Raw genomic sequence first — 26,637 nt, forward strand, 5'->3', positions numbered from 1 at the left:
TCTCTATTTCAAAGAGGAGCTTCTCCCTTTACTGGCAGACACCTGTCCTTCAAACCAGGACATGCTCTAAAAGAAGTACTGTTAATTGCAGATTGGGGATTCCACTATTAAGATTTCAATCTGACATTCATCTTGACATTTCACTCTGAAAATAAGTAATAGAGATTCTTTGTAAAAGCATCTTAAGTGACAATTATTCATTTTTACATATAGCAAAGATATCTGCATGACATGAAGTAGCATTTTATTGCAGTCAAAAAGCCTTCTGCAGACAGCTTTTTTTTTTTGCTTTGTGAAGAAAACACAAGCAGGTGACTAAGGATGTGGATCCATCATTGAAGTGGTTTAGGTGCAAACTGTACTGTTCAGATATCTACAGAGATAAAACCACCTTTGCTCTGGAGCATATGCAATAATCAGTCTTGAATGAAATTGATGAAAAGGCCCTGATGGATATTGGACCAGGATGAGCAGGAAAGGGTTTATATGGGCTTGAAGTTTTATGCATCTATCAGAATACACAGCAGCTATTTAATATTGTGAAAAAAAAAAAACTGGAAAAACAAGGATTTTCCACTGCTTACTAACCTGGACTATCTTCTTTTCTGCTTAGCTGGCTGGTGATTTTTTCCTCCCATGTTGAAATGGTCATGCAAAATACAGTTTCCAAACATCTGAAACAAAAGTTAAGCCAGCAAAAAGATAAAAGCACTAAACTGGGGAGCTTACATAAAGATATCTAAGTTTAGACAGTTTTTGCTGCTTTGCCTAACAGTACAGGTAGAATCCCATGCATCACTGAAGTCCTGTTCAAGATCATTTTTCAGGGCTTCAATGTAAGTAACATTCACAGGTTTCACTTTCCTCCTGGTAAATTTTCTCAGTAGTGCTGTGAGTGAACATCTTTAGCTCAGAAATTCAGTTCTACCTCTGTGAAGTGTTTTTAGTCCTTTCAGGGCTCAAAAGTAGGAAAGTGAAAAAAGACCAATAAAATCAATAAATTGGGCCAAATTTCTACAGGCAACCTATGGAATACAGTGCAGCATTTGTCCTGATTACTTTAGTGACTTCTAGTATTTCTCATAAGAAGGTCAATTCCAAATTTTGGATTTTATTTTAATCTTAGTACAGCACAAAGAAAATATCCTATAAATCAGAGAAGTGGTTATTGTTATAAACGACAACTTTAATAATCTTATAGTGGATCAGTGAGTAATATAGTATTAATTTTTTTTCTTAATTTGAAGCAGATATTTTGTTCTATTTTTGATGAGGTGCATTCAAATGAACATAAAAGAAAGTTATGTAGCTGAAGTGACAAGATTAAGTGAGAAATGTTGACAAACACCATCAGTAGAATTTTTTACAGCCTTAATCCAGGAGAGATATCTTTAGTTCCAGGCTCCAGTTAAACTCATCTTTTCAGTTGGCCACATATGCAATGGGATTCAGGCTTGCATTTAAAGGTTGATTATATGCTTGGTTTGTCCAAATGTATTGTTTAAGAAAGACTATAATTTCATAGGAAAATGGAAAGACATTTTTTCATTCAATAGAGCTTGGGCTAAGAGACTGGAGACCAGATCCAGAGATGCATTTAGGCACCAAAAATGGAAATTAAATGAAATTAAATGAAAAGAAAAGAGAAAAGGAAAGAAGAATACAATAGAATAGGTTGAGCACCTGTAATATTTCACTGGTCTAGGCCTTTAAAGTCTAAGTAGTTTCTGCCCCAAAATGAAATTCCCCAAAATTAGTACCCCAAACCATTGCTGAATCAATCTTGGGGATATTTGCCATACATTTAAAGATAACATGCATGCAAACCAAAGTTGATAAGGCCAAATGTTCAACTCATTAATTTTTACATTTTTTACTGTTTGCTTCTAAGTATATTCAACAAAGCAGACACAACTATCATTAATTACTATGTTTAAAGTTTTACCCTGAATGATAAAGAGTAAAAATGAGTTTCTGGTTGCCCTTTTTTGTTACATTTTTATTAAAAACTATCTCCACGTGCAGTTAGTTATATACATCTGTCTTTCCTGCAAAAGAAATACTGCTCAAGAACATATTGTTCCTGAGAAAGAAGAAAAAGAAAACAAAAAATCTGCAGATTAATATACAGCAGCATTTCTGATGCTGAAGCTAAAGGGATGCAGTTCAGTTGATTAGGCCACAAAATTGATTTACCTTTAAAGATGTTCCATATTATAGCTCTTTACTTCCAGACTCCCAAACGTGGTTCTTTTGAAAATCAGCCTTCATTGACAAATTTTTTTGACAAAACAATAACAAATGAGGCAGGAAATGGGGGTGTGCTTACTGCTGTCTTCTCAGGACACCCAGAGGCACTCTAAGACCTGCTTCATTGCCTTTGCTGACAGTAAATGTGAAGCCCAGCTCCCTGCTGCAGCCTGGAAAGCATCTTTCAGAGCACCCAGGACCCACATTTAAAGCCATGATTGTTGGTTTAGTGGAGCTTGTGGAAACATAAAACACAAAATCCTGCCAAGCATTTCTGGTCAGGCCAGTAACAAGGTACCTGTTTGCATGGGATGTTCCACAAGGTTCCTGGGACTTCTTTTTAAATATACAGCAGATTTAGCCAACAAGAGCAGAAAAAAAAATTCAAAGGCATGAATTACAACAGTATATCTAATTCCCATCTACTTTGTGTAGAAATTAGGCATTTAAATGACATGTGAGGCTCTGAAAAATTCCACCTGCTAATTTTAAAGCGCAAGATGGTAGAATGTTGCAATAAATTAAAAAGCATGTCATTCTGAACAAAAGACATCTTTGGACTATGAATCTGCGGCAGGCTCATCAAAGACAAATGTCACTGGAAATGCATTCATTAAGTTAGTGCATATATTTAATTCCTTTGTGGTATAAAAGCTGTGGTTTCTGCTGATTGTTAAAAAATTAAGCCATAGAGAAAAAACATTAGACAGTAACTTCATGTGCATTAAGGCATAAATGGGCATAATTTCAGCTGAAAGCTAAGACATCCGGACCTTTTAAAAGTGTTTCTACAATAAGCTGTTGCATTTTAGACACAGCAAAGATTTTCCCCATGACCCCAGACTTGCTTACCTCATCTCTTTTTCCCCATAAAGCAGGGCTGAGTGAAGCTAACCACTGCAAAGCCATCTCTAATATTACACCCAAATGTGCTCTTTGGATCAACTGATGTGTTTTGCTAAAATCATAGGACAGCACAATAAATTTACCTACCTGTTGTAAGAACTGTAATATTTGTACTCAATGGAAGCTAAAAAGGCAGCTGGGATCATGTTCATTTCAACACTTACAAACCTACACTTTGCTTTCTTTGAAAATTAAAGCAGTTATAAAAGTTGAAGTTTTATACATATTAATATTGACGGCAAAAATTAAGCTCCACAGAATAATAGAGCTGAGAGCAAAGTCTGGAACATGACTTCTAACTTGAAGGTGCTGTGCTTAGTTTCAGGATATAATATGTTAGAAGAATTAGGGTGACATTACACAGACATGATCTGGGTTTTTTTGGATCTGTGGAAAGAAGTGAGGATAAGTGCAGCTGCTTTTGTACTGAATTTTCTAGCAGCTGTGTTAAGCAAAACTGCTGAGGCCGTGTATTTTAAGTCTTGAACAAAAGCATGGACCTGAAAAGGTATGGCAGGAGTGGCTTCCCATTTGGTCTTGCACTTCTGCAGGCAGTAAGAAAAATGCAGGCTTTGTACACAACCTGGGGATATGTTTCTTTCTGGTGGAATGCTGCCTCCTGATTTGAAAGATTTGCAAGTGATTAAATGGTCAATTGAGCAGAACTCTAACTTCACAAATTAGAGTGACAGAAAATATTTTGTCGGAGTACAAGCATGTTTTGCTACAAATGCAAGGCAATGAATATAGGGAAAGTATAACTTGAACCATGGCTGCAGGATACCAAAATCCAAATTGACACACAGTTAACTGAAAAGATCCCAGAAACAGTTGAGACCATCAGTTCATTATGAAACAGCTGTAGCAAATTAATTTAAAAAAAAAAAAAAAAAAAAAAAAAAAGTTTAACATAATTTGGAAGAGTACTAAGAACAAGACAAAGGACATTATTTTTTACTCTTAGAACCTTGTTTGCCCATATCTTGAGTCCTGTGTTAGGTTCTGACCGCTGCAACTCAAGAATGATGTAGTAGAGTTAGAGAAGGTATAGAGGAGGGTAGCTAAGATGACCATAGTGATGGAGAAGCTGCTTTATGAGATGCTAAAAAGAACAGAAGTCTTCAACAGGATAATAACGGAAGATAAAGATAAATGGAAGATAAAGATTTACAAAATAATTAAAGCAGTGGATAAAGTGATTGAAGAACTGTCATTCACTGTACCACAATACAAGAACTAGAGGTTATCCATCAAAACTATCCGGAAATCAATTTAAAAGACCTCCAAGGTTGGTGACTTAAACACTGCCCTGCACAGCCTTTTCCATTGCTTGATAAGCTACAGTGAAAGAACTGAAAAGGACTCCTTATATGCAGTCATAGCAGCAATATTGCAGGTTACCATGGGAATATTATCCACATGTTAGTTACTGTAGACTTAGAGCAAAGTATCACTGTGCCTTTCAGGAACTGACTGATTAAAAACTGATTTGGGGTTTTTGGAATGCATGCAGAAAAGCTACACAACCTATCAAGATGAGACAGGAGCGCTCACTTCAACGGGAATGTAGCAGACAAGCTGCTAGTTTCAAGCATCCCAGCTCCAGCAGATAGGAGTCAACTTCCTTAGTAAATCAGCAGGCTGGAGATCAAAGGAACTGTAATGTGTTTTAAAGCACTTCAGAAGAAGGAATGGAAGGTCAATTACCAGAATTGATGCCAAGCTGACAGGCAGAGTCTGTGGAGGGAATGTAAGGATAGTCAGCCTTCTTGAATCCAGGAAACATTAAGACTTGGGAAAAGGGCACACACGTTTTGGGTTTACTAATTTTGTGATATACTTTTCTTGAAAACATTTTATTCTAAGGAAATATTAAATAGCTTTTAGAAGAGAGCTTGATCACTGTATGAGTTACTGTTACTGCCCCACATGGAAAATGAGTGGCAGGATCTTTCCTTGCTGAGAAATTCTTAGGATATCCTGGACAGTAAAGGATAGATCAGATTTGAGGGTAGGAGATGAGCCAGGTCCCATGCAGAAACAGATGATGGTGAGAAGCCAAAAGCAGTAGAATGGGAAAGGCTGCATTCTTCCTGAATTGAAGGTGGCACAGCAGACAGGTTTTGCATACAGGGTGTATTAGTAATTAATTAACTTTACCCACAACTCTGAGAGTTAAAATGACCAGTTTGTGTTAGAAATAGTTCCTATCCATGAGGACTGCAGAGAATGCAGGTATGGCAGCTGGTAAGAAAAAGGGATAGACACCCATTTTACACATGGAGAATGTAAACATGGGATTATAAGAGACTTGTCTGAAATAGCAGAGGTGTCTCAGCCACAAATAAAGACTGATCCCTAGATTTCTGAATCCTTATCTCAAATCTCAAGCCCAGGACCTCTTTCCCACTTACAGTAATACTGTCATATTAGGCACAAGACACATACCCAGCTGGAAAAGTTAATACCTTGCATTAGAATGACTCCATATAATCAATCAGCTGCAAGGGAGCATCTGGCAAAATAATCTTGCTTTGCCTTCCTCCTGCTCCTCTTCTTGTTTCTCTAGCTGGTGATTTCTTCCTTTGGATGGAACATCTTTTTACAGAAGAAGCTTTCAATAAGCTTTAATTTGATTCTTCCATGTCTCGTTCAGCCATGACACACACACAGCTCTTTTTATATTACCACAAGAACAAAAAAAAAAAAGAGTGGAAGAAAAATATCCACTGCTATTCATTGATAGTTTTAATGAAATTCACTTCTGTAATGTTTGTGCCTGTTCTTGTTTTTGTGTTACAGGATTTTGTGTTACAGGCGGATTTTAGCCAGGCAGATTACTTACATGGAGGGGAGGATATGTGTATGCATGTGTGGAAAGCAGGGGGAAAAGAATGAGGCTGACAGACAAAAAAAGATATCTTCAAAGCAGAACTATGAAATATAACTTACAGGGTAGATGGATAGGATACCCAAAAACTCAAAATCAGCCTTCTCTCAACAATTGTGCCAGTCATTTCTCGGGTAGATTTCCCATAGTTTCCCTTCAGGTTTTGTCATGCTTTCTTCATACATATACAACCTTCACATTTAGTCTACTTACCATAAAAAGGCAGGTGATGGAGGAGAAGTTTTTTGGGAAATCTCAACATTCTAGGCCCACTGAGTGTCCCCATCACATTTAGAATGAGACAATGGAAGCAAAAGACCATCTTGAAGAGTCATAAAACATAGACTGTCAACTTCAAACGACCAATTACAACATAGCCTGTATTTAAAGCACTTCCGTTAATCACAAGCTTGAAAGATAAAATTTTTAAAATGCACTTATTAGTGCTAGGAAGCTAAAATTTGCTCACAGATATTTCATGATCTAAGAAAAACTCATCAGATAAATTGTTTGCTGTGAATTAATTACTCATTTGGTTCTCAAACTGCTATGTGTTCAAAATAAATACAATGAAAACCTGTGACTCCTTATCATTGAATTTGCTCTTTGGGAGCTGCTTCGCACTCACCCTTTTTAGCAAAACAGGCTTTGTGTGACAGCAACACAACAATAACAAAAGGATTTTCTTGCCTTTTCCTCCAGATTTTAAATTAGCTCCCAGTATATTCATATTACAACTCTACCTTTCACATACAGACCCTGACTCAGCAGAAGATTTCAACTTCCTTGCCTGCAGTTAAGCAAAACTGAAGAAAGATCTTAAAAACCGGGAGAAAGATTGTAGGGTGAAGGGCACGCTTTCCTTCCCTGCTGAATTGGCACATTAACATGTTTTGTAGCTGATCTGAACTTTACATTCCAAAGGCAAATATTTTTGTCAGTTAACCTAAGCAGAGCTGAGGGCTAACAAAGGCTGTGTTACTGCTGCCCTTTAAGCTGCAGCAGCTTAAGAGCCCACCAGAGCACAGTCCTTTCTCCTCACACAAAAACCACTGGGCATTGCATAAAGAAATGGTTAAGTAAGAAGCTTTCAAAAAAAACTCACAGGAAAGCAAAAGAAAAAACTATAGAAAATAACCTTGCTACTGCAAAGTAATTGCAGAGAATCAGTTACAAAAACAAAACAAAACAAAACAAAAAAATCCACACCAAACCAAACCAAAAAACCACAATACATTCACTCAAAAAACATATGTCTAAAATTTGAATCTTTCCCACTTCGGCCATCCAGATAGCTCATTGTTTTCAGTTTAAGGAGACTGGCTTCCCTTCCTGCCTGTTATATATGAATACACTCACACAAGGCAATGTTCTTCCCTCCCAGCTCTCTCTATTATAATCAATAATGAACTTATATTTCATTGCTATATCCTTGCCAATCTCCTTCAGCATTTTCGAAAAGGGATTATTTCAGTTGCAGAATGCTTAGAATAGTACTTATGTTTTTGTTTTGTCCTATTTCAGCTAGTAGTCTTGAGATGGATGACTCAAACATAAAGTAGATACCATAAAAGTACAGCTGATGCACTATAAATCCACAAACCTAACTGTGATTAATAGAGATCACTGTTTTAGCCAGTGATCATATGAGGAATGTTGGTGAGGAGGACAAAAAAGAGATCCAAGAAACCATAGTGAAGAATAAATTCTCCTGATAAAAGTGGCAATATATATATAAAAATGTTAACTATCTGCATAAGATAAATGGTGGGTCAACAGCAGAGAATGTCATTTGCCATAGTGAAAAACAGTCCTTTCCTACCAGGGATCAAGACAACAGTGTCTTTGGCTGAAACAAATGTACAGAAAGTACCTGAAAGCATTAATTTTTTGGACTGTTTCCCCAGATAAGTACCTTATTTACTTTTCCCGACCTCTAGCTTCTGAGAGGGAGGCTGAAGGAATAACAGCACTCAGGGAGTGCCCTCTTAAACTGTCAGGTGCAAGTCTCTGGATGCATCATGAAGTATGAAGGGTCATAGTCTGCCTGTGGAATCTCCTCAGGCTCTTTCATCCCAAGCTGCAGGAAGGACTCCCATTGGTAATGAGCCTTTGGGTGGGATCACATAGACATTTTCAGAAGTCCTGAGATATATCATGTAATAAGCAAAGCAGCAAGCTTGTAAATTTATCTTCTATTGGAGAAATGCAGCCCAAGACAAAACTAAATGTCACTAATCACTTCAAGTTTAAGAAAAAAGTTACTTAGGGTGGTTTCTAAAGGTCTGAAGAAGAGGCTGAATTAATGACCTCCACATGCCAATGAGAAGAGTACTCAACTATTTTAATGATTGTCTGCACAAAGGAAAGTAAAACAGTGCCTACCTCTCTCATGTCCTCTCATGTATATCCATACAATGAAAAAAAGAAAGTTATAACTACCCCAGAGCATGAAGATGTCCCTTCAGAAAGTTGCCAAATCGCACTTCTGCAAAGCATGTAATGGTAACTTAGAGAAGCTACCATTAAAATAGATAACCTTTCAAATCCATTTATCAAAGTAGTTACATTTCTCATTTCAAGGCAAGTGCCAGATAATAAATATAGATCAAAGGAAGCCTGTCAGTACATAAAAAGTTGTATTAAATGAAGAATTGATTCACAGAATAGCATTATATAATTTATAGCCTCTTCAAAGCTCCTGTTTAAAAAACTGAATTTTGTTTTCTGTTAAACCTTAACAGCTATCATATCACATAGCAATAACCCTTGGGGGAAAAAAAAAATCACAGATTAAAGATCTGTAGTGACTAGAGATGGTTCCAACCACAGTCCAGAAGTGGGATGTGAATCCTTTTAGATTCCAAGGACATCTAAAATGAGATTTCAGTTGGGAAATACAAACTAATGCTTTGGTTAAGAAAATTCATGCTAGAAACCAGATTCAGTAAATGCCTTCAGCCATTCTGCTGAGCATACACAGACATTTCAGATTTCTTTTTCTAAGGTGCAAGAGATCAGTGCATCTTCCCATCAGACAAGAGGCATTCGTGGTGCTTCAGATTGTGTAGCTAGGAAAAGCCACAGCCCTGGGCTTTGGATGCAGATTGTGCCACTTGGCAGGACAGTGTTTCACACCAGGTCTGACAGGGAACCAACGCCTTGGCATCACCAAGGTGTCCCTGTTTCTTCTCCATTTTGTGATCTCAGCCCATGATCCCACAGGTGATCTCCTTCACAGCTGCCCTTGGTAGGTTTATCAGAAGAAAATGTCAGAGACAAGCCTGTCAGTGTGGGAGACAAAGCCCTTGCTGCGGGGAGGAGTGAAGGAGAATCAGACGGACAAAGCTCACGCAGAGTGCCCAAGACTTGAGCGATGTGTGGATGCAGCCACCATTACTGCTCTGGGACAAACAGAACAGTGGTGCCAATGACCTTCATACACACCCTGCCTGTCAGTCCTCTGCAATCCACCAGAAGTGACAGGGACAGCACAGAGTGTCATTTTCACCTTCCCTAGCTGGTTCTAGCCAACCTGGCTCCCTCATGCACAACAGTTTTCTTTTTGAACCCGACAGCAAATATGGATTTTCTAGAGAGCTGAAGTCTAAAATTTGTCCATCATTGCAGATTTTATAATGCACCTTGTCATTTCTGGCTATTTGATCCCTTACATTCCTATAGTAAGAACTGAAATGTTACCTTGAAATTGCAGAAGCTGAAGGAGAGATGTTGCATCCCCTAATACCTTAGGCATGTTTGACTGTAAAATTTCTACATAGTTTGTTTGAAAACTGGAATTATTTTCATAGAATTTTTTAAATGGCAAGTGTCACTTTTTCACTTAATTTTTCAGGATAATTCACTCCTTGGACATATTACAGAAAAAATTTTAAATGTTCCATTGATTCCAAAGCATATACCTGAAGCTTTTTTGGAGTTTGCAATGCATGGAGTGAAATTCTAGCTTCTGATCTGGAAACAACAAATATTAAAACTCTATAGAAAACTGCATGAAAATTCTATAGCTTGTCAGATCTAAAGTGCTTTATAGAAAAAAACATAATTTCTACAGATTCCCCTGCATCTGAAAGGCTTAGTCAGGAAAACATGTATAGACATAGAAAATACTAATAAAGCCAGGAAACAGGAGAAAATGCTCATGTATAGGTGAGATAAATAAAAAAAAACTTTCTTTAGTGCCATAGGAAAAACAGGGAAACAAATAACAGTCCTTTGTTTGCTCAATCCCTGTGCTAACAAAAAACTGCATAAAAATGTTAATTTGTCTGTTATCTCTGCTGAGATTTGTGGGTTTGAAGAGAAGCTATGGCAATGAGAGTTTAAACATATTTTTTCCTCTCTTTTAATACCTAAGCTAAACTTGCCCTCTCTCAGTTTAAAGCCAGCACCTGCCCTTGTAAAAAGAGCCTCTCCACCTCTCTTGTAGGCTTCCTTTAGGTACTGGAAGGAGCACTAAGGTCTCCCTGAAGCCTTCACTTCTCCAGACTGAACAATCCCAGATCTCTCAATCTGTCTTCACAGCAGAGGTGCTCCAGCCCTCTGAATATCTCCATGCTCTCCTTTCATTGGAACCTGCAGGCAGATCCCATGTGGTGTCAGCCCTGGTATCAACTGCCTTCCACACCTTGCCTTTAACTAAAAGTACAGCAAGAAGTTCTCAGGAGAGCATCCTGCAGGAACAGAGAGGGTTTTTTCTTGTAAGGAAATTGTATACTAGCTTGAATGACCAAAAGGAAGAGCTTCTCTCTCTCTCCTGTTCTGTGCAATGCTGTCTATCCAGGCTCCATCAAATGTTCCACAAATGTAGTGTGAGGGAAAAAAAACCCCGAAGGGACATGAGATTTACTGGCCTTCTATATTCTTTTTATTATTTTGTCCTATTAAAGCAGTTCTCTTAATAAGACTTTTGTTTTTCTTATTGAGGTTCAGATAGGATCCTGCATCATCCCTCTCTTACCTTTCCACCCCCCGTGCAGAACAGCTTCCAGATGAACAGAGTCTGGTATCATCTCACTTAAAGGGGCAAAAACCCACTATGCCACTCCCCAAAAATATCTTCAAGCATTTCTCACAGTGACAGTTTCTCCAAAATTAACACTCTAACATGGCATTAAGGATGGGAGCTTGAGCTAACTGCCATCTCCATCCACTCTGACAGGAAGGCAATGCATAGTCTATCTTTTTGAAGAAGGCACAGGCAGTTTACTGACAGGATAGCAGAACAAAGCCTGCATCTGCATTCCATTACAGGTGCTGCACTGACATCTGTAAATTAACTCTTTCTGCTTCCTTCAATTGGAACTGCTCTTATAAGGACAGCAGTAAAATATATATGATTCCCAAATAAAGAGTATTTTGTCATTTTAGATACATAATGAATCATGGACAGGTGTCCTGGTTTGAAGGACAGGTATTTTGCCAAGAAAGGCAGGAACTCGTCCCAATTATTATTATTTTTGAATCAGGGACTCTCAGGCAGAGATACGGGGATAGGAATAATAGCTCTTTACTAATGTATCTAACCGGACAAACAGAAACAACAGCAGCTATGAAAACTACCAACGAAACAGAACAAGTAGCTCAGTTCCAGCCCTTTTCCATCCGCAGACTCTCTGCCGGTGTCCGGTCCCGGTGCTGCAGGCGGGGCAGGGTCTGTGCAGCTGCAGAGGCGCGGGCGGGAGCGGCGCGGGGGCGAAGCGGCCGCGCTGTGTCCCGGTGGGAGCAGGATGGAGGAAAGCTGGATGGAGCTCCCCGCTCACTGTGCGGGTCCCGGTGCCCAGATGTGTGCTCAGAGGTAGGAGGCTGGAGCGGAGGAGATGGCAGCGCAGGGCCCGACAGCAGAGAACCTGACTCCTGGTGTTGGGATGGTGCGGGCTGCAAGCGAGCAGCCCCCGGATTACTCCTCAGACCTCAGTGAAAAGCAGGGACACAGCCCCTGCTCATCCCCTTGTCTTGAGCCATGAAGAGCTTGGGTGTAGCCTGGCAGGCTTTCTTAGCAAAATAATGGGAAAAATTCTCCAAAGAGGAGGAAAAGTATGAGAACAAACCCCATCCCCCAACAACAGGGAATTCTGTTTCATAGGATGTTCGCTAGTAAAATAAGCAATCATTTCAAAACATCAGTGTAGATTAAATCCAGTTCTTAGCTTCTTAAAAAGTGAACCTTAGTACCCCCAAACTCAACAGTTGGGATGACTGCTAGCTAGCAGGCTAAAGCTGGGTTTATCCTTTTCCTGTGTATAATTTATTTTCCTTACAGCACCTGTGAATGGTGATTTTAATTAAGGCTGACTGTTCATTATCCAAATTCTTCTTAATTTTGTTAAATTTTAGGCACTCGTTTATAATCGTAAAGAGGACAATGATAAGTCTGGCCCACCCTAATTTTGAAGTGCTTGACCTTGCATTTTTAATCTACTCTCATTAATAATGATCTTGAGCAGGTAAAGCTAATTTATGATGGTGAAAACTCTGCACAGCTACTTCAATTACACAACTGTCTGATTCAGAAAGTCTTGACAGAATAGCTCAAGGCTACAAAAGTAACTAATATCAGAATTGCCAATAGATTACAGAAGTTTTATGCCTCCAATGTCATGATTCATCCACTACATTTTTTTCTTATTAAATAGTTTATTAATTCAGATTCTGTTCTTGTGATGCTGATTTCAAACATTTCTCTTCTGATGTCAGATGATTATGGAGTAAAACTCCCCTAACTGTAAGCAAATATAACAGTTACTGATGATAGTGTGGAATATTACAGAGAACATTCAGCTCAGTTCCAAACCTGCAGTTTACTAAGGTAATGCTTCAAATACCGTGGTTGGTTCATAAACCATGTGAGGTTCAATAACAGAAAATTAAATTTTAAATTTAATATATTAAAGAACTAGTTAGGTACAACAGGGACAGGCTCCAGAGAAAAGGAAAAATATCTCTTTACTGTTACTCAGAGCACATTTCCACATTTTCTCCTATTTTCTCTCCCTGCTTACATAGGAAACCTTATTTCCCTCTCAGATGTTCAGACTATGATGCACTAGGATTTTACACCATTACCCAGTCTGGTGGATCTATCGACCCGAAACCCCTTCCAAATGCGGGAAGGCTTCTCCTATCAACTTTAGTGTCTGCAATACAGACAGGAAACATTAATACCAGGCTAAAAGAAATTACTAATGTCAACATTTCTAAGCTAAACTGCTAATGTTAAAATCATTACCGAGAGAAATTGGTGTAGGCACTGATATTAACCATTCTAAAGCCACATTCATTCTTCTGGGAGAAAAACCTATACATAGTGATAATCTTTTAGAATTAGGTACAAACTGAAAAGCAAAACTGTTTTTTATTAGCATGGTAAAGGTAGGTGTGGGAGCCCAGAGTATTGCTCTGGCTTCCCTGGGAGGTTTAAAACCCCCCTGGCAGGGTCCCCAAAGACCCTCAAATGAGACCCAGGTGTCTCAGGGGCTCCTTGGAACAATTTACCAACATTGAGAGAAGAAATGCAAGCTGCAAAAAATAAAGAGTATAAATTAGACTGTTAGAATGTAGAATTAGCAGATTTCTAGAATGTTTATATTGAGGGGCTCGTGGCCAAGATGGAGGATTTGGGGCAGGGTATACCTCTTTCTCCTTCTTCTCCGTGTCATCCATGCTGGGTGACATGCTGGCACTTTTAGATTGGATGGATAAAGCTGTATAAAGCTGGACAGTTTGACAAAGTTGTATTGTATTGGAAAATAAGTGTAAATACCTAGTATGCAATTTAGACTATAAAAGGTAAGTCCTGCCTCTACCAGGCAGATTCTGCCCTGGACGTCTGGCGAGCAGACCATGTTAGCTGGATAAAGCATTCCTGAGATAAGAAACAATAAACAACCATGAAAACCTCTAAGAACAGCCTCCTGCAGTCTCTCATCAGCAGGCATCACACAGAGCTGGGGTCCTGCATGTCCTCCAGAGGTGATCTCAGGTCTAAGGAGACACCTCGGGGTGTGACATGTAGCAAACAAAATTCTGAATGGAAAAGTGTCTGAGAATTTGTGGAGCTGAGCTGCTGAGACAAGTGACTGGAACAGCACTGTGAATACCTGCCCATTCCTTTCTCAGGTGACTTGGTTATGAACATGCCTTTTCTGGTGAATATTAATTTTTTACGCTTCATCCATAGTTTGTTACAGCAATTTTTAAGTAAGCAGACAGTTATGAAAGGTTTAAATTCACAGAAATGGAACATGACTAATCCTCATAAGAAAACCAGGTTTGAGGACATCAGACTGATTGTGCACCCACTGAAACAGGATTAAAGCAAGCAGAAATCTGCATGCAGATATGTTCTAGTATGTCTCTACACAATCTACATGCATGCAAACAGACAGGCTTACCTGCAAAGAGATAAGACCTATAATTACAATGATGGCTTCATTTTATTTTACAAGCAATAGAGATTACCTTTGAGTATCCAGGCACTGGTGTATGATAAATATGGACATACCACACTGAGAGTACACATATCCTTACATAGCTCCAGAAGGTCATTCCTGCTTTGTAACATTAGGTCAAGATACCTTCTATTTGGTGTCCAATCTTTTTATCTCTGTTAGATCAAGTCAACCTAAACCCATGAAAAACTTATCCATAGATCTTAAAGCACTTTATAAAGATGGATAGCAATTATTTCAACTCAATAGATGTGTAGAAGATAGGCCTGAACTCATGCAGGGGACTTCCAGTCTTTCATCACATGCAACTAATCATGCAACCCTTCATGCAACAACCCTAACTGAGAAAGAATCGTAGAATCATAAAATCATTTTGGTTGGAAAACACCTAGCAAATCATCTGATCAAACCACTGACTTAATACTGCAAAGTCCTACTACTTAACCATGTTCTTAAGAGCCACATTTACATGTCTTTTGCATACTTCCAGGGATGGTGATTCCACCACTACCCTGGACAGCCTGTTCCAACGCTTGTCCATGCTTCCATAAGGTCTCCCCAGAGCCTCCTTTTCTCCAGTCTAAACACCCCCAGCTTCCTCAGCAGCTCCTTATATGACTTGTGTTCCAGACCCTTCCCCAGCACCACTGCCCTTCTCTGGACACACTCCAGCATCTCCATGTATTTCTTTTTGTGAAGGGCCCAAACCTGGACACAGCACTCGAAGTGTTGCCTCACCAGTGCCCAGCACAAGGGGACAATCAGTTCCTTGGTCCTCCTGGCCACATCCCAGAAGATACATGCCGGGATGCCGTTGTCACACTCCTGAAATCCCATTTAGCTTCTCCGTATTGCACTCTCTGCACACAGGCGAGTCACTTCGGGAAGAAACCACTAGAGGTCAGGCGGGATATAATCATGGCCACAATGAGAAGGGAGATGCTTCAGTGGGCCATTAGCCAGAGAAATGAGGGACCAAAGTGACCCTTATATTGAAAAAAATATATATATTGGCTACTTTTCATGTCAGGAAGCAAAACTGTGCTCCTGGAAACTGATACATTCAAGACCACATGCACTGGTATGAAATTATCAGAGGAAATAGTTTCATTACACAGGAAACAGGTGTGCAGGTAAATATGGGCATTCCATATAAATTGAAGTTGTTCAAAGTAAACAAAGTTGCTAAACAAATACTCAGAAAGTGTTCAAATCTACCCAAAGTTTACTTGTTTACTGAAATAGGTTCTCCACATTGCTTTCATTATAGTGTGTCTGGGCAGGACAGTATGTCGAAAAACGCTATAACACTATTTTTTTTCTCCTCTGAATGAGAAATGCAGCCCCAGTCTTAGAATGCATGCAGAATATCATAGTGAAATGAGTACAATTTTTCAGCAGTTGTTCCCTGAATCTCCCACTCAGTTGTCACTGTTCTGGTGATCTCCTCAGGGACATCTATTCCTTCAGTGGAAATGGATGAGTCAAGCTCATAGGCTCACGGATGACCACTCCCTGTCACAAAACTGGTGGCACCACTCAGTGGGAGAGCTGATATGCAGCTGCCACAGCCTCCTTTAACCTCATAGGTATTCCTGGCCACAGGAAAAGTGCTACTTCTGATGAAAATATCCCTCCCCTCTGATACAGATACTCATATTCCCCTGCATTCTCTACAGAGCTGCAAGCTAAAAGGCTAGGTGGCATTTTGTACTTCAGAGTCTGACTTAGAGAATTTCCCCAAACAATCATGTTTCTTTTCCCTCTGTGCCACTTCATTACTTGGTGCACTCATCATCCTGCCTGATTTGCAGCTGAGTGCTCTAACAGCATTTCTATATTTCCTGGAAGCTTATTTTCCAGGAAGCATTTTAAATAATTCCACCAACACTGACATTAAGGTAAGCTGAGTTCTCACAAAGAAAGCTACAATAGCTTTGGTTTGCTTACTCACTTGCAAATAGTCATATTTTTTTATCCAGTACCATACCCCCCATGAACAGAAGAAATTATTGAAAACTCAGTAACATTTACTAAACTTCACATCTAACTGTATCTCCTATATTTATAATTCAGTACAGAGCTGTATATCTATATTTAATGATATCTGTATCTGATAGCTCTGTCAAAAACAGCACATCCAGCAGAAATATCATTTAATTCAAGTTAGCCAAAATCTGTATAAGTACTTGCCATCTACTGTGAGATAGCTGTCTGAAGTAAGTCCTTAATTGTATTAGGCAAAAACAGAAACACAAAAAATTTACACCTACTGGCCACAATATGATGAGAAATTAAAAAGGGAAAACATTAAAACATGTTACTCATTAAAAGAGAATATACTAAACTTTCAATACTTACTGATTTCTGACAGCTCATGTCATCTTTAACAGACAATAAAAAGGAAGTCCTACATCTTCTATTTAGCTGCTTCAGTGTCAGAACTGACATTACACAAAGCAGGAAAAGCTGAGAACCCTCTGCTCTGATTTATGTCTGAATAGACACACAAAAACTAATGTCTCATAGCTGCCTGCAACAGTGTAAAACTGTTTCTGAAATTGTGGCTCCTAGTGACTTGATTATTTGCCTCATCACTATGAACAGGGTCTACAGAGGCAAATTGAAAAGTGCTATTGAAGTCTGCTCTGGTTCCTGTGTCCCCATACATTTTATATATATGTGGCATTGCTGTTCTAATACTTCTAGGTAATACACATAGCCAAAATTAACATATACTTCAGTTTTATTCAATTCAAATAAAAAAGCACCCCTCAAAAAAAACTCCAACCAAACAAAAACCCCCAACCAAACAAAAGAGAGGGCCAGCTGTTCATCAGTTTCCATGGAGAAGAGGAACAAGGAAATACACAGACCCAGGCAAAATAATTGTTTTCCTCTTGTTTGTATTTCACCTCCGCTGCTAGGTCCTGATTTTCACATTGCATAGCAGCTGGAAATTGGACAGCAATACCTAGTGGATGGATAAATAAATAAATGTCATATCTCTGTGCATAGGCTTTATTATTCCATGTGCATAACGTGATCTGCAATTGCCTTTCAAATGGGAACTGTGAGAAAACACTAAAAACTCAATCAGGTGCCATTAGTGATTCTGGAAGATAAGGAAGACCATGATAGAAAGAGGGAACAGATATGGGATGAGGCATACAGAGCATGTGTTGGTTTATCCAGAGAGGCTGTATTAACATACTGCTCCTATAATCCATCCCCTCTGGCAGAGACAGAGTAGGTATCTCCACAAAAATAGTAACAGAGTTCCTGGGCATATTGACTGGATGGAGCAAAGCATGGATGAAAAGTGGCTCTGCCAATTCACAGGAGATGAGTACAAAGCTTTAAGATTATCTGTAACAGCAGAAATATTCTCCCTCTCCTTTTCTATGTTGAGACTTTATAACTTCATTAAACTGTTAAGGAATAAACAGAAATATTTATTAGCACATGGTTGGTTAACTGAAAGTACAAATAAACTGAGAATCGGGAGGGCAACCGTAGCCAGTCTCTTTTCATTACTGAAGGTACTGCAGGCACTTTGGGAGGCACAGGATAGCACAGTGCAGAGGCACCTGAGCTGCCTCCATTGCTCCAACCAGGCATCTTCCAGGACAAGAAAAAACAGTGCAGATTTTTTGTGCAAAGGACACACGGTGATGGAGAGCTGCAGTCTGTTAACAGAGGTGATGACTGTACCCTGTCACAGTGCCCATCACTACAAACATCAGCAGCTGTGCTTCTGGAGTGTGACACACAACAGGAGCAATCTGACAGAACACACTGAGCATTACTTAGCTGTTCTCTTGAGAGACACCTGCAGTATTCCCACACACAGTGTTGGAATAATGAATGCTAGAGGCTTGCTGGGGTCTTCCGTAAATGCGCTGTTAAGGTGAAAGACAAAATTTTAAGCCATTTACACTTAGGATGGCATTTAGTCCTTCCACTGCCTGCTAGGACCATGGAGAATGCAACAAAAACATTCCTCAGAAGGACAGAAGGAGCAGCATTGTGACACAACTTTGCTTCAGACTGTACTGTACCAGAGATGCATTCCAAACTGAGAGCAAAATGTTTCATAATCCATATAATCAATGTAGCAAGATGAAATATACACCCACTCAAGGAAGCTATTCCCTTCTGCAAAAGAAGGCACAAAGTCTTACATAAACTGATTATGGTAAGAGAGTTACCACAGTTCTGCCTCTGTTAATATAAAGGGATAGCCCATGCATTAAATAGGAAATGGACAGGGGAAAGAGAAAAATATGGAAGGAGGGAGGGAGGAAGGGAGGGAGGGAGGGAAGGAAGGGAAGGAGGGAAGGGAGGGAAGGAAGGAAGGGAGGGAGGGAAGGAAGGGAAGGAAGGGAAGGAAGGGAAGGAAGGGAAGGAAGGGAAGGAAGGGAAGGAAGGGAAGGAAGGGAAGGAAGGGAAGGAAGGGAAGGAAGGGAAGGAAGGGAAGGAAGGGAAGGAAGGGAAGGAAGGGAAGGAAGGGAAGGAAGGGAAGGAAGGGAAGGAAGGGAAGGAAGGGAAGGAAGGGAAGGAAGGGAAGGAAGGGAAGGAAGGAAGGAAGGAAGGAAGGAAGGAAGGAAGGAAGGAAGGAAGGAAGGAAGGAAGGAAGGAAGGAAGGAAGGAAGGAAGGAAGGAAGGAAGGAAGGAAGGAAGGAAGGAAGGAAATTAAAAATGGACACAGTCTTTATGGTTAGCTGAAAAACACTAGAGAGTTCTCAAGCACAGCACTTTCAGTTTATATAACCTGAGTTTTACAGGAAAAACACACCTGGAGATATGACTGAAATATAAAAGACGTAAGAATATGGTTAGTTACTGTGAAATAAAAACATTTTCATTAATGCAGAAAACTAAGCATTTTCACTGTTGCACCACAAAAAAGAATTTGTAGTGTGGCTATGGTGTTCCTTGCATCTGGTTCTAAACATATTTATTTTTTGAAACAAAGAGTTGCAAAAAGAGGTTATGATCCAATTTGTGAAGAAATGTACTTGTCAACAAAGTATCCTCTTTTTTTGTTTGTTCGTTCTCCCAATTCTTCTCCAAATGCAAGTAATAACAATCATAATTGAATCCTTACAGTTGTCTATTCTGCATCTCAGCATATGATTTTCAGGAAAAAACAGCATCAATATTTGCAATATTTTTAAATGGTATAATATTCTTCATCTGAGATTCTCAAGGTCTCCACAATTGTAGAAAAGTATTGGACTATGGATAGGAAAATGAAAGCATAGAAAATTATGTCTGGGTGTCTTTGCTTGATTTGGGTTTGCCAATTTCAATATATTCAATTTCTTTTGGAGATAGAACTTAGGAGCAAAAACAAGGCAGGCCATATACCTGGTTTCTGTACAAAGGTTTCTCCTTTGTCCTGAGATCACCCCAGAAGGACACAAAGGTGGTTCAAACCCTGGTTTTCTCTGAAGCAGCTGAAGAGAGATTGCCGGAGACGGTTTTCTCTTTTTCCAAGGATTGTTTATTATTTCTTTTCTCAGGGACTTTTTCCTGGCCAGCAGCGGTCTGCTCAGCCTGGCATCCATGGTGGAATCTGCCTGGTGAAGGCAGGGCTTATCTTATATAGTCTAAATTATGTGCTACATGTTTACAACAATTTCCCAATACAATACAATCTTGTTAAACGGCCCAGCCCTGACCCCATCCAATCTAAAAGTGCCAACGTGTCACCTAACATGGATGACATGGAGAAGAAGGAGGAAAAGGTGTCCATCCCCCAAATTTTCCATCTTGGCCACATGCCCCTTATCATAAATATTCCAAAAAACCTATTTATCTATGTTCTGAAGGTCTAATTTACACTTTACTAATTTTGGTAGCTTGTTCCCATTCCCTCTGGGTTTGTAATTTTCCCTAGGGGTTAGAATTCAGTGCCTGAGACACCTGGGTCTCACGCAGGAGTCTCTGAGACCCTCGCCAGGGGGTTTTTGAGACCCCCCCCAAGGAGGCCAGGGGTATGCCCTGGGCTCCCACATCCCAAAAACTTAAAAGGGTATATAGAAGGAATTTATTAATAACACAGAAAAAAAAGAAATTCAGAATAAGATTTCCAGATCATTCCCTCCTCCCCCCTCTCTCACCTTCCACAATTCTCAACAACGTACAGAGAACACTTCAGTCGGTTTTCCACTTAAATAATCATTTCAGTTCACTCTAGAGAGAAAAGTTCATTTTTTGATTTAGGAATAGGGGGTGTCTTCACTTTCACAATTTGAATCCACCCAGGGAAAAAACTGCAAATTGTGGGACTTCCTCTCATCTTCACAGTCTCTCCAGAGCTGTGTTATGGGTTATGCCACATACTTGGGGTACTAGTTGTAAGGGCAAGCTGTTCAAAGACAAAATTCTCTTAATCTCTTTTTCCATTAAATGTCTCTGTCCATCTTTCCAGTATCCAAAACAGAGAGCCCCATTCCCTCAGGGCAAAAAAACCTTTTTTTCAAATACTTTAAGCCCCCAAGTAGTTTTGCACAGTTTAAAGGAATTTCAGTATAGTCCAGTCCCCCTATAACTCACAAAAAGAGGCTTTTCAGGTACTTAGCCGGGCATCTCTTCAACCTCTTCCCATCTGGAAACTTAGCTTTCATTTCACTGACTTCAGTAAACTCCTTGCTTTATTCCTCTCATTCAGGGGAGCTCAGGAGATCTGCAGCCTTTTTTTATGCATTAGAAGGGTTAAACTTGCACGCAGAAGGTGAAGGAGTTGGCCAGGCCATGCTGCAAACCGTGCCGGGGCCGCATGGGGCAGGTGGAGGAGGCCGGACCGAGCCGCGAGGCCCAAGCGCCTCCCGCGCCATGCGGACGGCCGGGGCCGCTCCCGCTCCCGGCTGCTTCCAAAACGGCGGCGGAAAGCCTGGGCCAAGCTGTGCCCACACTGGGGGCTGGGACGGGACACCAGGACCCCAGCAAAGGCCTCTCCCCAGCCACCAGGGCCCCAGCTGAAAACAGCGGGCCGGGGGCCTCGGTGGGCTCCCCCACCCCTGTCCCTGCCCCGGCCCGGCCCCACTGGCTGTTGTGCAGGCCGGAAGACAAAAGAGATCCATTAACATTACCGGTGTAATTTATGAAAGTGAAATAACTTTTTAATTGGTTAACCGGGCTGTCAATTATTAAATCAGATTTCTGATTGGTCCCTGCATCTCACAGAAGCAGCTCTCACAGAGCAAACAGCCTCTCTGTGTCTCCGTGCTTTGTGCTCCCTCTCTCAGGTGACTTTTCATGCACAACCAGCACACTAGGACAATGGAGTCACCCTGTGGCACTGAGAGTGTGACTGCTATTGCTTGTTGTTTGTTAAACACCACTGATGAATAAGGCAAAACCCCAGAAAATAATGAATTTACTGTCCTTGTCCTTATAGCTATAAGGAGATATTTAGCTTATCAAACACATTGGTATATTCAAAATATTTCTCAGAGTAGTAAGCTATATAAATTAATACAAACATACATAATCAAATGAGGGGGGGATTGTGGTTTGGGGGATTTTTTTTTTTTTTTGGTTTGTTGGAAGGTTTTTTGTTCGGATTTTTATCTTTGGATAAAAAGGACAACCAGCATAGGACAACCAGTATAGCTGGGACCAGCCTACACAACCAGCCAGGGCTATACTGCTCTGGAAACATCTCAGGGTGGAACCCTGCGTGGTACCTCAATGGTCCCCATTTGATTATGGTACTGAGTAGACTATGAGCATAAATTTTTCATCACTGTTTTCAAATGCTCAAATATTAAATCCTCTGCATATAATCTGTATGATTAATTTGGACATTCTGAGCTTGGAAACTGTTGGTTTGATTAAAGCAGATTTATTCCATATCTTGTAATCAAAACCTGTTTTCTAAAACAAGGACAGCTTACAGTACACATGCAGACTGTACACACTGTAGAGTGCTTAATACATGTAAAATAAGAAACTCTTTCAAAAATAGCAAGATTTGGAAGCCAGCAGTCAATGTCTCTACAGCTTGCAAAATCTTGCCACCATGAATAAAGGGGCTCAGAAAATTCCTATTAAGGGTAAGGAAACCCTAAAACACAATGAATTAAATAGTCCATGAGTGGAAAATTGCAGATCTAGCAAGCAAGAGATCCTGAGGCAGCTTCCTTTAAACTTTTAGACATTTTCTTGTTTGTTTGTCCTAATTCTGGTAATACCCAACCTCTCCAGTCCTCCTTTCACCCAACATATAAATTAGGCATATTTATGCTCACTTTCCAAATTCAACTTTCATACATTTTCTGAATTAGGGTAAAAATACACGCATAGGTGTAATTTTTTTTTCTCAATGGCCATCATTTCCACAAAAGGCAGATTTTTGCTATCCAATTCTTCAATAAAAGCTGGGAATTTTCAGTTTTATAAGTGCTTGTAAAATTCCAGATAGTCACAGTATTACTCTAGGCAGCTGAGAAAATGCAATAATAATAATAATAATAATGATAATTTATTTTCATTGAACTAAAAAAATCATATTGGTATCACTTTTAGTAGCCAGTTATTTATTGCTTTAACAATGAGTACTGTGAGGGAAATGATGTTATTACATTTCCTCTTTGTTAGCATCAGTCCCTAATGCATCCAACTCTCATTTGCTTACTAGAAGAAGATTTCACCTTTGTCAGCACTGCAAAGCCCGAGCTGTTGTGGGAAAAAAACCCAACCAAACTGCAACCTATTCAGCCTCTGGCCCCATCAACAAAGCTTTGGGCTAAGTTCTCTGGATTTCGATGCTCAGCTGTCCTGAACAGCCCCTGCTTTGGAACAGAGATGTGTTGACACTCACTGCCAGCATGGCACTGTTAAATACCCTTATGCTTAATCCTTCATTCCAAAGGTTTACCTGAAGGCAATTCCAGCCTCCAAAGGAAAATCAGACAATGACCCTATTTAGTCATCCCTTTCCAGGCTGGAGATGGAGTACACCTTATAGATTTGCATTTCCCAGGGCAAAAAAAGATAGGAACATACTGGATTGAGTCCATTGGGAGATGACCAAGGTGATAAGCTGACTTAAACAACTGGCATGTCACAAAAAGCTCAAAGGAATTGGCTTTGTTCAACCCTGAGATGACAAAGTTAAGGTGGGGGGATCTTATTGCTATCTTCACCTATCTCATGAGAATACTTAGAGAAGATAGAGCCAAACATTAGTGAAGAGATAGGTGTACAATAAGAAGTAACAAATAAAAAGTTACAGCAGTGACATTTAGAAAGAAGAACTTTTTGTTTTGTGGAAGTCAAACATCAGAATAAACTGCCAGAAATGTTGTGGTTTTCTCACACTTTGAGATATTCAGAACTTGACTGGTTGCCCTGATCAGTCTCATCTAAATTAGCCCTGCTTTGAGCAGGCATTAGATCAGATATAACCTCCAGAGGTTCCTTCCAATCTAAATTATTCTGTTTCTAGAATCTTATTACTTTGATTTAAAGAAATAAGGGGTTATCAAAAGAGAATTCCTTGAACTTCCATTTTCTATGATCTGCTCCTGAAAAGAGACATAATGTCATAGAAATAAAAGGTAGCTTCTCTGGTGTGAAGGCACAAAGATTTTAATTTGCTTTAGCCATGGAGAATAGAATAATGTAACGGTGACTTACATGCATAGTCTTGTAAGTAAAAGAAAGTGCAGTACTTAGATGTGAAATAAGTGATAAAAATTATAATAATAAAAGAAGGAAACCTACAGCCAAGAGGAGATTTGTACTCTGTCCAGCCTGGTTGTGTATCATGGGTCATACTTCCAAACCATTTTTCACTTTCTGATTTGGCCGAGAGTATTTGTCAACCCTTGGTTCAGTTTTCAGAGCCAGCCTCTTCTTTAGCAATTGCTAATTGTGTTTACTACACAGTCCAAGGAAAAGGCATTTCCACTCCATGGGACAATGCATTTCCACAGAATGACACACTTCCTCACCACCAAAGGCTGGCCCCCAAGCGCCTTTCCAAGGTCCAGCCTCACTAGGATTCATGAACAGGCACCAAAGAACTGGCAGTGTGTGTTTGACTTTGTCTGCTTCCCCTCCTGCTTCGAGTCCAGCAATAAATAGTCAATAATTGTTGAGTTTCCCTGCTTGCAAGCCTTGCTTGACCTTGGGAAAGAAAAACATAACTGCTCTTTCCCTCTCCACTCACTGTTCCTTCAATATAAATATAACAAACTAATAAATGGAAAGAAAATAAATTGTTCCATTTTCACCTGTCACTCTCAGATCTCTTGTGTCAGTTTCATAACTTTATCTAGGTTGCAATCTGTCACCTTTATTATTTTCTCCTCAATAGACTGAGTTCTATATGATGGTACTTTATATTATTACTTGGCTGCTGTTGCTGAACTAACAGCTGTTGCATATGAATTGTTCAGGATTACACAAAGGTAATATAGCAAGTATGAGATCAAACTCATGTTTTTAAATAAAACCTGCAGTGGGACCAATATGTATTCGAGTCTCTTTCTTGGATTTTTATGTTGTGTTTGTTCTTTGGGTTTTGTTGAGTTTGTTTTGTTTGTTTTTATTTAAATAGCTGAATTGATTAGATTATCTTTTATTCTGGACTGTGATTTATACAAGCAGATACATTATAGAATACTAACAGTGCATAACTAACTGCAGCAATGAATTCCAATTTATTTCTTGAAACAGATTGGGACACTTTACCAGTAATATAGGACTTCAAAACAGAGCTTAACCAGCAGAAAGTTGCATTTTATCTCAAAGGGAGTAACTCGGCTAGAAAAGGCCAAGTTCATTGATCTAGAGTCTTCCTACACTTTAATTTATCATCATAGAATCATAAGTTCACAGAATCATAGAACAGTTTGGGTTGGAAGATTGTTAAAGGTACATCTAGCTCTGAGCCCTGTGCCATGAACAAAGACAACTTACATTAGACCTCATTGCTCCAAATCCCACTAGGTTTGATCTTGACACTTCCAGGATTGGGACATCTGTTAACTTCCTTGGGCAACCTGTTCCAGTGCCTCACAACCCTCACATTAAGGAAATTCTTACTAATCTGTGTATTTTCATGCTATCTGCAGTCATCTGGGGGTGTTCAAGGAAAGGCTCTGTGCCATGGTCTGGCAGACACGGTGATGCTGGATCACAGGTCAGACTGGATGACCTCGTAAGTCTTTTCCAAATCATTCTGTGATTCACACTGGTTGCAGTCACTGCAGCGCAGCTCCACCTCCAGGGGTGTTCGGGATGCTTGCCAGGGGGGATTAGGAAGAGGAGCTGCCTGTTGGCAGACAAGCCTGAGTCACACAACTGCATGTTCCGTATGCAAAACATGTGGCTTCGGAAAACAGATGCAACTGCTGAGTGCCAACATATTAATTAACTACCACATCCTTCCTTTCATGTCTCCCCGCTGCTGCTTTGGAAGCATTATGATAATTAACCAGAGCTCAGAGCCTCGGGGTTTGCAGAACAGCTAGTCAGACACCCGGTTCCCTCAGCGGGAACAGACTATGAGGCCGGATCCCGCGTCCTGGCCGCGTCCGGCTGAGCTCAACGCGGCTCGGTCACGGCGGGCCCGGCCTAGGCCGCGTCTCCATGGCAGCCGCGGGGCCCGGGCGGGGCCCGGGGGCTGAGGGCGCATGCGCGGTGCTCCTTCCTCCCCTTCTCCTTTGCCCCCGCGGTATCCGCGAGAACGCGGGGACTCTGGCGGCGCGCGCATGCGTCCTGCGCCCCGTGTGCCGCCGTCCCGCGCGGGCGTCGCGGCGGAGCTGGAGCCGGACGCGGCAACCGGAAGCGGAAACGCGGCCGCACACCAGTGCCGTGCCTCGTGCCCGGCCCGGCCCCGCCCCGCCCCGCCCCACGCTGCCCGCGCGCCTTCCCGCGCTGCCACAAGCCCGGCCCCGCCCCGCCCTGCCCGGCAGCCGGGGAGGGGCTCTCGCCGCCTGCGCCACCGCCCCCGATCCCGGCAGCTGCCGCCGGACCGTCGCCGCCTCGCCCGCCCGCGTCCCCCCGCCCGGCGGCCGCGATGTCCGACAAGGAGTTCATGTGGGCCCTCAAAAACGGAGACTTGGATGAGGTGAAGGACTACGTGGCCAAGGTAGGAGG

At 40.7% G+C, this 26,637-nt stretch overlaps 1 protein-coding gene and 1 long non-coding RNA gene across 2 annotated transcripts in view; one reads left to right on the forward strand and one right to left on the reverse strand.

Moving 5' to 3' along the window:
• Window positions 1-26,250, reverse strand: LOC306800940. The gene is made up of 3 exons (XR_013773950.1): window positions 25,456-26,250; window positions 589-674; window positions 1-508 (listed from the first exon to the last, which is right to left on the reverse strand). It is a non-coding gene; the product is annotated as an uncharacterized lncRNA (long non-coding RNA).
• A 121-nt stretch (window positions 26,251-26,371) lies between these two features.
• The window catches only part of MTPN (myotrophin), a 28,711-nt gene continuing 28,445 nt past the window's right edge, over window positions 26,372-26,637 (forward strand). The window contains exon 1 of the mRNA XM_079303466.1: window positions 26,372-26,629. Coding sequence (XP_079159592.1) covers window positions 26,558-26,629 — 72 coding nt within the window. The 5' untranslated portion in view covers window positions 26,372-26,557. The remainder of the gene's footprint in view (window positions 26,630-26,637) is intronic.

The sequence above is a fragment of the Erithacus rubecula genome (genome assembly GCF_903797595.1).
Source record: "Erithacus rubecula genome assembly, chromosome: 4".
NCBI lineage: Eukaryota > Metazoa > Chordata > Aves > Passeriformes > Muscicapidae > Erithacus > Erithacus rubecula.